This window comes from Vicia villosa, linkage group LG5 (genome assembly GCF_029867415.1).
Source record: "Vicia villosa cultivar HV-30 ecotype Madison, WI linkage group LG5, Vvil1.0, whole genome shotgun sequence".
Lineage (NCBI taxonomy): Eukaryota > Viridiplantae > Streptophyta > Magnoliopsida > Fabales > Fabaceae > Vicia > Vicia villosa.
The window spans coordinates 119,180,468-119,195,640 of record NC_081184.1 but is presented as its reverse complement, the minus strand read 5'-3'; the positions used below and the strand labels follow the sequence as shown (position 1 = coordinate 119,195,640).

General features: G+C 38.1%; 2 protein-coding genes across 2 annotated transcripts in view; both read left to right on the top strand.

Annotated features, from left to right (window-relative positions):
• LOC131602227 (transcription factor bHLH95-like) overlaps positions 1–15,173 on the top strand; it is a 67,375-nt gene that overhangs the window by 9,003 nt on the left and 43,199 nt on the right. The window lies entirely within an intron of this gene.
• On the top strand, positions 2,877–5,859 carry LOC131602228 (translocon-associated protein subunit alpha-like). The gene is made up of 8 exons (XM_058874277.1): positions 2,877–3,037; positions 3,359–3,517; positions 3,616–3,666; positions 3,882–3,970; positions 4,268–4,345; positions 4,457–4,660; positions 5,360–5,431; positions 5,546–5,859. The coding sequence occupies exons 1-8, from the start codon at positions 2,977–2,979 to the stop codon at positions 5,594–5,596; spliced, it is 765 nt and encodes a 254-aa protein (XP_058730260.1). The 5' UTR covers positions 2,877–2,976; the 3' UTR covers positions 5,597–5,859.

Here is a 15,173-nt window from a genome sequence, read left to right as displayed (position 1 = left end):
TCTCAAATTTGTGCAGAACAATTTGCATTTGATCGCGCCTCGAATGCCTCAGTAGTCGAGCAATGCGTTTATATTCTCAAGATGCTCGTCGGGATATGTGGTCCCATCATACGTACCCAAAGGGAGAGGTTTCTCCAGGCCTTTGGGGAGTCTGGTGAAGAGAATTTCTTGGGACAATGGGCCTCGGGGCTCATTGTCGTCGCTATGGCTGGGCGAGCGGGCAGGTGACCCTCGGTGCCTTCGGTCTTGCTGGGGGAAGAAATTTCTGGACGTACTTTGGGGAACTTTCCTGTCAAATGATCGGGAATTTTCTCTGTTCTTATGTGTAGCCGGGGAGGATGGATTCTGTCTGAGAGACTCGCGACATTGCTTCTTGACTACTGGTCACTCGAGCTCCCCTCGGTCATAGTGCTTGCAAGGAGAGGGACTTCGGGATTGCCTTTGGTGTCCCTGAGGAGGGTATCTTGAAGAGTGTGCTTGTTTCAACGCTCTTATCCTTTCGTTCTGTTGGAGGATAAGAGTGTTGGTCTTGTATGTTGATGGCCTCAAAGAGGGCTGTGAGGATAGTGTCTGTATTTGTCGACGAAGAAGGTTGCTGCAATGATTCGAAAGCACTTTCTTGAGTCTGTCCGTTTTCGCATCCTGGACGGACAGATTAAGAGTGTCTGTTGGGGAAGGAGACGCAATTTCACTGTCCTTTCTTTGAGGAACAATGTCCTCAATGAATGGGTTGACGAAGCCGACGTCCGTCTTGTGCTCGAGAGAGATGATCGTGGAATGGACACTGTGGTCGTCGTCAAGATTGGCCATAATATGAGTGATGAAAGTTACTTTTGATCTACATTTATAAGGAAGGAGAAGACATGGATAACAAAGGAATTCCCACGGACGGAATCACTGTAATGACCTGAGGATCAGAACCAGAGAGGGCCACAAACGTCTTGCACAATGTTGACGATAGAGAGAAGTGAGTGTACCTACAAGGTACTCCGAAGATCAAGTAAGTAGGAGCGCAAATACGATTTAGTGTTTAGGATTTTGAAATTGTGTTACCTGACTCTTTCGAGGGAGAGAGTTTATATAATACCCCCAGCGCATGGCCAATGGTCAGTGTTTTGGACTGAATCGTGGATTTAGGCCTAAAATGCGTGACTGCCAAGATTATAGGAGCAAATCTAGAAATCCTGGAAAGTTGCTCAGAACTAGCCGTTGGCGAGCAGAAGGATGCTCCTGGTCGACACGAAAGAGCTATGAGCGGTATTCGAGGAGTCAAATGTTCGACTACTGAAGCATGAGTCGTCCCTGGTCGTGGACGGAGGAGCGACCTTGGCATCGGGTCGGGGAGGTGCCGACCTTTCTGCCCTTGAGTGATTGGGCCAAGATCATTGGGCCATCCCGGAGTAGGTATGGATTGGACCGTTCCTGACGTCGGTCGAGCTCAGAACAAAAAATATTTTTGATTTTTCACGAGATGTATTAGTAATACATACGGTGCATTAAAAATTCCCTATTTAAAATTCACTTCGATCCACTAAATTTATTTATCCACCAAATTTATTTTAGCCCACACTATTCAAATCACTCATTTGTATTTTTAACACTGTAGCTAGGGATGTCAACGGGGCAGATATTGTTCGGAGGATGCTTCTCCACTCTCTGCCCCGTCCCCAAATTTAGTCCCCATCCCCATCCCCAATCCCCGCCACGGGGGAATATTTCCCTCCATCCCCACAGATCCCCACGGATATCCACGGAGATCGAATCTTAAGAAAATTTCTACACTTTTTGATCAAAACTATGACACTAGTATTTTGTTATTTTTTTTCTGTATTTTTTAAAACACATATATTTGCATCTTAATTTTATAAAAAAAATCAAAATACATCTTGCATCAATAATAAATAAAAAAAGCAAAAGAACTTGATGGTGCTAATATCTTTTATGTAAAAATAAATAAATAGTAACATAACTTTTTGCTACCGTGCTTCCACTAATTTACTACCACAATATCGATGTCGTCCAGCGCAAGTGGTTGATTATGTGTGACAAATCTATAACTTCTAATGACTATTCATTTTCTAATACATTGTAAAATTATATAATTATATAATATATAAATTAACATATATCTTCGGAGTCGGGAAATCCACGGGGACGGAGGATACTTTCCCAATCTCCGCCCCAAAGTGTTATCGGGGGAACTTTTCCCTCCATCCCCATCCCCACGGGGAAAAAAATCTCCAACTTCGGATCTCCGCACAGATATTCCCTACAGAGATCCCCATTAACAGATGCAATTGACATCCCTAACTGTAGCTCATATTAAAAAATGTGTGTTAATTGTTAAAGAACATGTTGGCCGAATAACACACACTAGCTCATATTAAAAATAATTATTTTTTAATCAAAATTGTTTTATTTATAAATTTAACACTGACAAGGTAGTGCACTGACAGTGTAAAATAACTTTACACTGTCATCCAATAGAAAATCATAAAGGTGCCATGTCATTAAGTTTTTTTTAAATAAAAAAATGGTTTAATTAGATACATGGGTGGTAATTGGTTGTCAGTGCATCACCCCTTTTCTCTAAATTTAATTACTTAGGAGATATATTCAATAAATTTAATTACTTAGGCGAGATATTAGGTCGCTTAAAGACTTTTTAAAAAAAACCAACAAAATTTTAATTTATTAATTTATAATTAAGTTTTTAAATAAAAAATAATTAGTTTACGAATTTATGATGAGTAGGATAAAAGAGTCACACTTTCAAAGCACCACGTAAAAACGACCAATGAAAAACGGACAAATCAGACATCTAAGCATATAGAAGGATTCAAAATACGACATTACTGACATAAACCAAAACGACGTCGTTTTAAGACGAACAACAACCCCATTACAAATCTGGTTTATTTCATCGTTGAAAAATTCCCTCACACGTTTCATTTGAGAAAATCGCAACACACAACCATGGCTTCCTTCAACACCATTTGGATTTTCTCTCTCGCTCTTCTCCTCATCGCTTCTCCAGGTTCGCTTCTCCGCATTCCAGATCTAGATCTGTTTCCATTCTTCATTCCATGCATGTTACGATTACTTTTGCGGACTTTTGCGGTGTCACAATTGTTTCAATTTTGCATGCTTTTGAGCTTTGATCTGGTTTATATTTTATATTTGTGTCAAAAATTGGTTTTATTTTAATCTTAATTTCATGTTGACGTGATTGCGATTTTGGATTTTGGATTATGTATTATTTTAGTTTTGCACTATTGGATCTTGCAAATAGCTGATGAGTATGTTTTTATGGTTATATGCATGATGATTATTGAATGTGGTTGTTGTTATTTGGTAGTTGTTAGGTGTCAGTCGGATTCAGGTGAAGCTGTTGAGACTACTGAAAGTGATATTGGAATTGTTGGTGATGATGCTCAAGACTTTGATAGTGTTGGTACCTTTTCTGCTGCTCCGGGGATTGATACGATAAGTGTGTTTCCGAAAAATATTGCGAAATGTAAGGATTGTTTTGTGTAGTTTATGAAATGTGTTTTGATTTTGTTTTTTGTGATGGATAGTGGGTTGATTTTGTTTGTTTATGTGAATGTGATGCAGTGGTTACAGCTGGAGAAGAGACCGAGCTGCTAGTTGGTTTAAAAAATGATGGTAATTCAATCAGATTGGATACGTGTTGTAGTTTTACTCTTTTGAGTTTCTTAAAATTTTTGCTGTCATTGTTTAGGTTTCATATTTCATTCCTTTCTTTGTGTTACATTATTTTCTTACCGGTGTTTGAGGAGTGTGGGATCCGAGAGGAAAATGAGGGGCTCCTTCACCTGTAGTCTAGCTGATTTTGTTTTTTATTTTTGGGCTGAAAACAGGCGAGTCCAGCTTGAATGTTGTTGCAATCAAGGCCAGTATTCACCTTCCTGTTGATCATCGTCTTCTTGTCCAAAATCTTACTGCTCAGGTAGAAATTGATTACTGAAAATCCCAAATTAAACTTGGCTATTTATTTGTGTGAAAAAATATTTATGCTTGTTACCTTTTAAGCAATATTAAACTTCTAATGATCAAATTGATGAAAGCCATTTATATGAAAAGGGAATTTCCAATCCTGCTAGAAAGAGTTTGTGTATAAAGTCTAGAATTTGAAGTTTTTTTTTGTTCTCTTGATAGACTAGGTTTTAGAATCACCAATTCTGATTCAGCAGATGACATTGGACAAATAACATAAAATATAAATATAAGTTTTTTGTTGTTGCAGGTTTTCAACAATGGTTCTGTACCAGCCTCAGCGCAAGCCACTTTCCCATACATATTTGCAGTCAGCAAATTCTTGCAGGTATCACCATCACTTTGTACACCGCTTCTTTTAGTTTCTGAATGAGTGAAACATAAGCGTGTACTTATATACTTTTGATCTCATTATGCGTAATGATTATTCCGTATGCAGCCTGGAAGTTTTGATCTTGTTGGCACTATTATCTATGAGATAGATGAGCATCCATACCAAAGCACCTTCTTTAATGGAACTATTGAAGTTGTTGAATCGGGTGGGTTTCTTAGCATCGAATCTGTTTTTCTTGTTACTCTTGGAGCTGCCCTCCTTGTCCTCCTGGGGCTATGGATTCAGGGTCAAGTACAAAACCTATCTAAGGTACTATAATCTTTATCTTTTCAGATAATATGCTATCACTGGACCTCCTTTGCATTTAGAATTTGCTAATTTTTACATAATGGTTTGTTTGATTTATGAAAACTCTTTGTTTTCATTTCTAGTATTCTCTTCACACAACTAAACTGCCCCATCGTTTTCAATTTACTCCCTATATTCAAATATTTTTACAGAAACAATGAAAACATTATTTGTACAAGGTCCCAAATTGCTCACCTTTAATTTGGTGATTTTGGTCCTGGTTAAGGCTCCAGCTCTGTGCTCTCTTCATGTGTTTGAATTGCTAACTTGAGAAAATAGCTCACTCTGATACCAATTACAAAGAGGCCCTAAATATTTGGAAACAGAAAATAGAGTGAAAACATAGAACCAAAATAGCTAATGTTTTCTGATACCAATTACAAAGAGGCCCTAAATATTTGGAAACAGAAAATAGAGTGAAAACATAGAACCAAAATAGAAAATGTTTTCTGATACCAATTACAAAAAGGCCCTAAACTCCTCACCTTTAATTTGGTCCTGGTTAACACCCCAGCTTTGGGCTCACTTCATGTGTTTAATTGTCTGTTCTTACCCATGTATAATAATTGATCCAAATTTCAATTTTAATGAAAATCCTAGAATTCAATATTTTCTTGAACTTTGTGATATTCTCATGTTTGCTCGTGAATATTTGGTCAGAAATCAAAGAGAGCTCCCAAAGTTGAAGTTGGAACCAGGTCTATAGATGCTTCGACAGACGAATGGCTACAGGTATTTTCTTAAGATACTTGTTTGATGTCATTTCCATTTTTTCCTGGATAAACCTACCACAAAAACCCGACATCTGAAATGAATTCACTTTCTTTACCTTGTGTTGTCACCCAGGGAACTGCATATACTCAGTCTCTTTCCAGCAAATCAAAGAAGAAGAAGTAGATGAATAGTTTTCCTCAAGTTCTTCAGCCAAACATGACTAGAGATGTAACACCATGTTAATTAGTTTGAGAGAGCGCGAGGAATTGTGGCTGAATGATGACGACCTGCCTTTTCTGTTGTAGCTTTAAAGAAATTTTACTTTTTCCCCTTCCAATGAGTTTGAGCTTTTTTTAAGAAAAAACTAACAGGAATGTGAGTTAGGAAGGATAGAACTTTTGAGAAGTGGCACAATTTTTGTTACATAATGTTCATTTTACTATTTATTTTGTTTTTGCATATCTGAGAGAATTCAGACAAAGGGTCAAAGAACAAAGTAAAATAGAGCCATATGATCAAAGGGGTTAAGGGCCCTATTTTGCAAGTTGGATTTCAAAATGTTTAGATAATCACTAGTATCTTTTAATATATACAGTGAAGACAAACTGGAGTTGATTCAATTGTAGCTTCATGTGTTTTAAAGATTTACAAAATCAGTGAGTAATTCTCAAGAACAAATACAGAAGTGGAAATAAACTAATCTGACAGAAAGACATTCTATCAGCCCTCAAAGCTGCAAAGCTTCACTTGATCTATAAAAGAAGTTATATCCTTCCCTCTCTCCCTTACCCACTATACCCATGTTCATATTTTTCCCTCTTTCCCTTTCACACCATGTATTTAACTCCTCATGCCAAACCCATGATTTTTGCCAATACAACCATGTTTCTTCCCTTGTAACGTTTCCTACTGTAAAATTTCCACACATTAGGCCTAGTCCCCTCATTAGCCAATGACTGGCCTAAATCTACCCTCACATTCCTATCAATACCACACTATAATCACACCACGTTTTATAATCACTGCCATGTCCTCAAGGCTTATTTCTGAAAATTGGCCGCTCATATAAACATCATCCTCCCATGTGACTCGACTGACTTATTCTTCCACTGTATTAAACGTATTAAACTTTGGTTAACGGGGATTATTTTCTTTATCTATTTGAATTTTCAGCTTTTTTAGGCAGTGCCCCTTGAATCTGATAATTCCCAACAGCCCTATTCAATTGTGACATGAAAAATCGGGTGGATTTTTTACTGATCGGATATCTGTAGTTATTATGTGGCCTCCTCCAACTTATTAATAATTTGAAATAGACCATAGATTCAATTGTGACATGGAAAATCGAGTGGATTTTTTACTGACAGGATAACTTTAGTTTGTATGTGGTCTCCCCCAACTTATTAATAATTTAAAATGGACCATAGAACCTGACAGCTAACTCCTACTTTATCCTTTTAACAACTGAATGTTTCCTATGTAGTCGCAGCTTAAAAAAAAACTCATTCTCCCACCTTGAAGTGTAGATCACGACGCTTCTTGTCTGCATACATTTTTATTTGTTGTTGGGATTTCAACAAATAGAGTTTGAGTTGGTTAAGCGCTTCATCTGTCTCACTCAACTCTAGTGCGACTGCAACCATCTTGGTTTTGTTTGCTCAAAAATAACAAAATATTAGGAGGTTTTCTCCCATATACCACCTCAAATGGTGTTTGGCCAATGGAAATGTGAAATATGGTGTTGCACCAATACTCCTCCCACGGTACCCAATACACTCATGACTTGGGCTGTTCATATGCAAAACAACGCAAATAACTTTCCAAACACCTATTGATTACCTCTATTTGCCCATCGATTTCCGGATGATAAGCAAAGCTCATTTTTAGTTGTGTTCCCTGCATTTTAAACAGTTATTTTCAAAAAATTGTTGACAAACAAGGAATCCCTATCACTAATGATTAGGGATGTCAATGGGGCGGGGCGGGGCCGGGGGATACATTCCCATCATAATCCCCGCCATCGAATCTATTCCCCATCCCCGCTTCGGGTCCCCGCTACGGGGGGATTTTGTCCCCCATCCCCGTCCCCGCGGATCCCCGCGGGTCCCCACGGATCCCCATGCGGAGATCCATAGACATGATTATTATTTTTTTAAACCAAATTAACAGTAAAAACTTCAAAAAGTAACCACGAGAAATTTATAAATTATTGCTTTACGATAAATAATATTGTTTTAACAATATTTAATCTATAATATTGAGTGTCATGACCATCAAAATTTCAAACTTAAAATAAACTTGAAATAATCATTTAGATCTCACTCTTTTACTAACAATGCATATATATTTTAAATTTGTGTATAAGATTAATTATATGAAATGACAAATAGACTTACATAATAATTTAAAATTATATATATATATATATATATATATATATATATATATATATATATATATATATATATATATATATATATATATATATAAAATAAATTAAGGACATTTGGCTATTTTATGCGGGACGGGGACTCCACGGGGCGGGGGATATTTACGCCACCCCCGTCCCCGAAGTCCTTCGGGGAGACTTTGTTCCCCATCCCCGTCCCCGTGGGGGGGAAATTCCCCGTCTTTGGAGCCCCAAATGGGGAATCCCCACGGGGATCCCCGCTAACGGAGGCAAGTTGACATCCCTACTAATGATAGAATTGGAAACCCCTTGGAGGTGCATAATCTCATTAGTAAAGATTCCAGCAATTGACTTAGCGGTGTATGGGTGCTTCATCAACATGAAAATGTTGTATTTGGATAGTCTATCCACAACCACCAAAACAACTTGATAACCCTTAGATTTCGAAAGCCATGCGATGAAATCTAATGAAGTATCTTCCCATACAACATTGGGGATATGCAAGGGTTGCAAAAGTCCTCTAGGAGTGGCCGCAACATACTTTAGTCATTGACATCTAACAAACAATCGCACAAAGTTCTCTAATGTTTTTTGCATTCCTACCTAATAGAGATTTGCTGCCAATCGCCCATAAGTACGCAGAAACCCCGAGTGTCCTCTCAACGGAGTGGTATAAAATTCCTGCAACAATAATGGGATCGAGAGGGAATTTGGAGAAAGGACCAGACGTCCTTGGTAAACAAAACTCTGTTTTGGACAGAAAAACCAGGTTTAGAATCTGGATTTTTCTCCACTTCAGTCACAATTTTATTAAGGGCATCATCTTGTTGAACCTGTTGAATTAATTGAAGTCCATCCAGCCATGTTGGGTAAGATACCATGGCTTCCAATTCCCCTTCTTCATAACACCTAGATAGTGCATCTGCCGCCTTATTCTCCATGTTGGGTTTGTAATGTACTTCAAATTAGTATCCTAACAATTTGGCTAGCCAACATTTTCGATTAGTGGAGGAAATTAGTTGTTGTAGAAATTGTTTCAGACTCTTGTGATCTGCGTAAACCATAAATTGCTTACCCATCATATAGTGTTTCAAATGCTGAATAGCTAGTACTAGCGCCATTAGCTCCTTCTTATAGATTGACTTTGGAAGATTACCATCTAACATTGCTTTGCTAAAGAATGCGATGGGCTGCCGTTTTTGCATTAAAACTGATCCGATTCCCGTATCTGCAACATCGCATTCCACTTCATTGAGCAAGGAAAGATTAGGAAAAGCTAAAACCGGAGCTGTGGTCATAATTAACTTAAAATGACTGAAGGCTTCTTGGATCATTTCCCCATAAAAAATGTCTTTTTTTTGTCAACTTAGTTAAAGGTTTAGCAATCTTGCCATAATCCTTAATGAACTTCTGATAGTATCTAGTTAACCCCAAAAATCCACAAACTCCTTTAACCGACTTAGGGACAGGCCAATCCAAAATGCATTGAATTTTTTCAAGGTCCATAACTGCTCCGTACCGGAGATCACATGGCCTAAGTAATCAACCTCCCTACATCCAAACTTACATTTTACATTGTTGGCTACTACGAGTGCATACCTCAAGAAGTTTATTTTGAGTGATGTCTGTTAGAACAAGATTTGTTCTGATCAATTATCTTAGTTTTGATGATAACAATAATATGAATTTTGCTTAAGATAATATGGTACTCTAATCCAATGCAATTTCCTTTTCAGGAAATATATAAAGAGTACGCATACTTCAGCGCTCAGAAGCTTTGTCTCAAAGGGTTCAGCATGCAACATCAGAACATGGTCTGGCAAGACATCAGAAGATGGTCGAAGCAGAATCAGAACATGGGTCTATGGAAGCATCAGAAGAACATGAGATCAGAAGCACTGAAGTTCTGATGGTATCACGCTCAGAAGCACTTCAAGGTCAGAAGATCAGAAGATGCTTTGCACCAAGCTGTTTGACTCTGATGATATTCAAACGTTGTATTTACAAACATCAGATCAGAAGGAAGTACAAGTGGCAAGCTACGCTGACTGACAAAAGGAACGTTAAAAGCTACTATAGGCAACGTCAGTAGACACAGCGTGAACAAGGCTCGAGGTAGTTGACAAAAGCGTATAACATTAAATGCGATGCTGTACGGAACACGCAAAGCATTAAATGCACTCAACGGTCATCTTCTCCAACGCCTATAAATATGAAGTTCTGATGAGAAGCAAGGTTAACGATTCTGAACAAAACAACTCCTATTAACTTGCTGAAACTCTGTTCTACTCAAAACTCAGAATCTTCATCTTCATCAAAGCTCACTACATTGCTGTTGTAATATATTAGTGAGATTAAGCTTAAACGTTAAGAGAAATATCACAGTTTGTGATTATAGCTTTTAAGAAGCAATTGTAATACTCTTAGAATTGATTACATTAAGTTGTAAGGAACTAGAGTGATCGTGTGGATCAGAATACTCTAGGAAGTCTTAGAGGTTATCTAAGCAGGTTGTAACTAGAGTGATCGTGTGGATCAGAATACTCTAGAAAGTCTTAGAGGGTATCTAAGCAGTTGTTCCTGGAGTGATCAGTGTGTGATCAGAAGACTCTGGAAGACTTAGTTGCTGACTAAGTGGAGAACCATTGTAATCCGTGCGATTAGTGGATTAAATCCTCAGTTGAGGTAAATCATCTATGCGGGGGTGGACTGGAGTAGTTTAGTTAACAACGAACCAGGATAAAAATAACTGTGCAATTTATTTTTATCTGTCAAGTTTTTAAAGCTACACTTATTCAAACCCCCCCTTCCTAAGTGTTTTTCTATCCTTCAATTGGCATCAGAGCGCCGGTTCTAAGGTGCAAGCACTTAACCGTGTTTAGAAAAGATTCAGGAAGAGAAAAACGCTTCAGTAAAAGATGGCTGATGAAACTGGAAAGTCTACACCTGCATCTACATCTGGCTCTGCTGAGCAACACAACGGTAACAATGGTTATACTAGACCCCCGGTATTTGATGGTGAAAACTTTGAATACTGGAAAGATAAACTGGAAAGTTACTTTCTTGGTCTAGATGGTGATCTATGGGATCTTCTGATGGATGGTTACAAACATCCAGTAAATGCCAGTGGCGTAAAGCTGACAAGGCAAGAAATGAATGATGATCAGAAGAAGCTTTTCAGGAATCATCATAAATGCAGAACTGTTTTGCTGAATGCTATCTCTCATGCTGAGTATGAGAAGATATCTAACAGGGAAACGGCCTATGACATATATGAGTCCTTGAAAATGACTCATGAAGGAAATGCTCAAGTCAAGGAGACTAAAGCTCTCGCTTTAATCCAGAAGTATGAAGCCTTCAAGATGGAGGATGATGAAGACATTGAAAAGATGTTTTCAAGATTTCAAACTCTTACTGCTGGATTGAGAGTTCTTGACAAGGGATACACCAAGGCTGATCATGTAAAGAAGATCATCAGAAGCTTACTCAGAAGATGGGGTCCTATGGTGACTGCATTCAAGATTGCAAAGAATCTGAATGAAGTTTCTCTGGAAGAGCTTATCAGTGCCTTGAGGAGTCATGAAATAGAGCTGGACGCAAATGAGCCTCAAAAGAAAGGTAAGTCTATTGCATTAAAATCCAATATCAAGAAATGCACTAACGCTTTTCAGGCTAGAGAAGAAGATCCTGAAGAATCAGAATCTGAAGAAGAAGATGAACTGTCCTTGATCTCCAGAAGGCTAAATCAACTCTGGAAGAACAAGCAAAGGAAGTTTAGAGGCGTCAGAAGTTCAAAGAAATTTGAACGTGGAGAATCTTCTGATGACAGAAGATTTGACAAGAAGAAGGTCATGTGCTATGAATGCAATGAGCCTGGACACTTCAAGAATGAATGTCCAAAGCTTCAGAAGGAAAATCCCAAGAAGAAGTTTCATAAGAAGAAAGGTCTTATGGCAACCTGGGATGAGTCAGAAGATGATTCAGACTCTGAAGATGAGCAGGCTAACTGTGCGCTGATGGCGACAGAAGATGACGGATCAGAATCTACATCAGAATCAGATTCTGAAGAGGTATTTTCTGAACTTACTAGAGATGAGTTAGTTTCCGGTCTAATAGAACTTCTGGAATTCAAGTCTCAGATTAGTCTCAAATACAAAAAGCTGAAAAAGCTATTTGAATTTGAAACAAAGAAGCTTGAGTTGGAAAATTCTGAATTAAAAGAAAAACTTTTAAAATTATCCAATAATGTTGGATCTCCTTCTGATTCAGAAAAATCCACTCCTAGTCTAAACCATATTCTGAAAGAATATGATTTAAGTTTCAGGAAGTTCTTATCTAGAAGTATTGGCAGAAGTCAGCTAGCTTCTATGATATATGTTGTATCTGGAAACAAAAGAGTCGGCATTGGTTTTGAGGGTGAAACCCCATACAAACTTGAACCTGTTGATGAAATGAAATTCACATACAAGCCATTGTATGATCAGTTCAAGTATGGCCACTCCCATGATATTAGGCACACTTCACATGCTCAAAGTTTTCACATAACACACACCAAAAAGCATGTGACACAGCCTAGGAAATATCATGAAACTCACATTAAAAATTATCATGCTGTTCCTCCTATTGCTTACAATGTTAAACCCAAGGTCAATCAGAACTTGAGGAGAACTAACAAGAAAGGACCCAAGAAAATGTGGGTACCAAAGAAAAAGACTATTTCTTTTGCAGATTCTCTTGGCGACAAAGAAGATAAAAGTCAACATGACATGTCACCTGGACTCAAGTTGGTCTCAACACTTGAAGGGAAGAAAGACTGTCTTCCAAGTTCTGGTACTTAAATCTGTTGAAGAAACTATGTTTGTAGGAGATCAGAAAAGGAAGTTTATTAGTCCTGGAACCATCTGTTATGTTTGTTTCTAAAGCAATGATGTTTCGTTCCTGATTATTCTTAAGGCTCTAAATGTTACAGAATATACAATATTGAAACATTGATTATGGACGAATCAATAAATATCTGGTTTGATGATAAACTTGTTTCTGATGAAACAAAGCAGCTCAAGAATTTCTGCAGATACAGTTTTGTCTTATCAGAAGCTGCTGAACAAAGAAGTGAATCTCCAGAAGCTGTGTATATCAGAAGTAATGGATCAGAAGATCATTCAGATTTATATCAGCACACTTCAGAAGGAGTGTCTCCAGAAGAGAAACTTGATCAATTTAGAAGCAGTGATCAGAAGGCGTAAAGCCTATTGAATATTTCACACCTGTCATCCATTATCTAATGATGAACACGTGTCTCTACGGTCAGTACGAAGCGTGCAGTTGAAAAGACGCCGACCTAGGTAACTGTTTTAAATCATTTCTTTTACCACGATCTCTCTCCTCACGTCACTCGTCATTTAATGAAAATGATTTCTTTTGATTCTGAAACTATTCATCTTGTTTATTTATTCTTTTTCATTTTCTATTTTATATTCGTCTCCTTATATTCTTTTCAAATCATATCATACATCTTTTTCGCTCCCTTGCCTCTCTTTCTTCTTGCATTCTCTCGTTTGAAAAGTTCTTAGCCGTTTTCTAAAACCCTAATCAAAAACCCAGCTCTCTTCTCCTGTTCGTTTTTGTTCATTCTGCATCCATGGCTGCCTTCTCATCCCAAAATGTTGGTACATCTGTTCCTCACCATCTCCAAGAAGAAATTTTGCAACTTACTCCTGTTGTTGCATGCTCTATTCCCAAGGACAAATTAGAAGTTATATGTGAACTTATTGTTGATTTTGACAACCTTGAAGAACATGGATTTCATCTTAAAGAAGACATCATCTTTCAAGGATGGACCTCGTTGTTCGCTGAGTTCGTTGGCCCAGTTTATCCGGATCTTGTCAAGGAATTCTGGGCACATGCTGTGGTTGCTCCAAAATCAATACTTTCCTTCGTCCATGGAAAGTTTGTTGTTATTACTGAAAACATCCTAAGAGTGATGTTTGATCTGAAAAACCCTGAAGGGGCTTTTGAGATTGATCAAAGGGCAGTTTGGGAAGATGTTCTATCCACTCTCTATCCAAATGTCAAGAAAACAAAACACGTCAAGGATTTGAGAGATATCTACAAAATCTGGACAAAGATCATTCTTGGGTGTTTCTACCATAGGAAAGCAACACATGCTTCGGATTTCATCAGTAATGAGCAAAAGTATATTCTTTATTGCATTGCCACTGGGAAGAAGGTTGATGCGATCTACATCATCTTCAACCACTTGTGGAAAGCAGTAAAGGATTCCATAAACGCTTTCAGAGAAAAAGGTGGAACAATCATTCCTTTTGGAAGGATTATTTCAAATCTTTTGGTGCATTCAAAGATTGTTGAAAGCTTGGAATCTGAAGGTATTGTGAAAGACCTTGCTGTCACATCTGGGGCTTGTCTGAATGCATTCACTTTGAAGAAGATGAAAGTAATTAAGACTATCAGTAAGACTCCTCAACCTCTTACTGATACAAGAATCAGAAGAGCACCTGTTCTTGCTGAGTTTGAAACTTTCTTCAACTGTGAGGTACCTGTAGTCAAAACTAGGTATCTGTTATCACAAGAAGAAAATAAATATCTCAAAAATCAAGAGAAGGGTGCTCCAATGAAAATAAATAAGAAGAAGGAAGAAAGGACTAAAAGAAAGCACGATTATCCTTCTGCTGTCTCTAAGAAACAAGATGCTTCTAAAGAGGTCATTGCAAAGGTTGCTAAGTCTGTCTCTGATGAGTTTGAGAAGAAAGGGAAAGAAGCTGTTGAGAAGAAGAAAACAAGAAAAAGGAAGATGATTCTTCAAGAATCTGATGAAGAAAATGTCTCTCAAGAGGCTAAGAATCAACCAGAAGTTCTGGCATATGTCAGAAGGAAAGAAATCGCTAGCGGCAAAGCAAAGATTATTGAAGAGCCGAAGAGTAAGAAGCAGAAGAAGACTGAGGATGTGGCCAAAGCTTTTCTGAGAGGTTCCAAAGGTATATGCATTTCTGAACCTGATTCTGTTCCTGCTGTTCGTTCAGAAGTTGCACCAATAGAGGTTGTCCCTACACCTGAACCAGAAAAAGCCACATCAGAATCACCTGTCTTTGTCCATGTTCTTACACCTCCATCTTCTCCTATAACCATTCCTTCCTCTCCACCTACCATAAATCCTGTTCTGGATATTCCACCCCTTCAAACTCTCTTTCCATCTCAACCTTCTCTCAATGCCACCCTTGAACGTACTCCCTCCACCTCTCAAGACAATCTTTGTGATTCTCCCCTTCCAACCTCTGCATCACATGAGCAGCTGCTCCGTGATTGCAACTACACTCCCAAGCCTCGTCCTGAAGC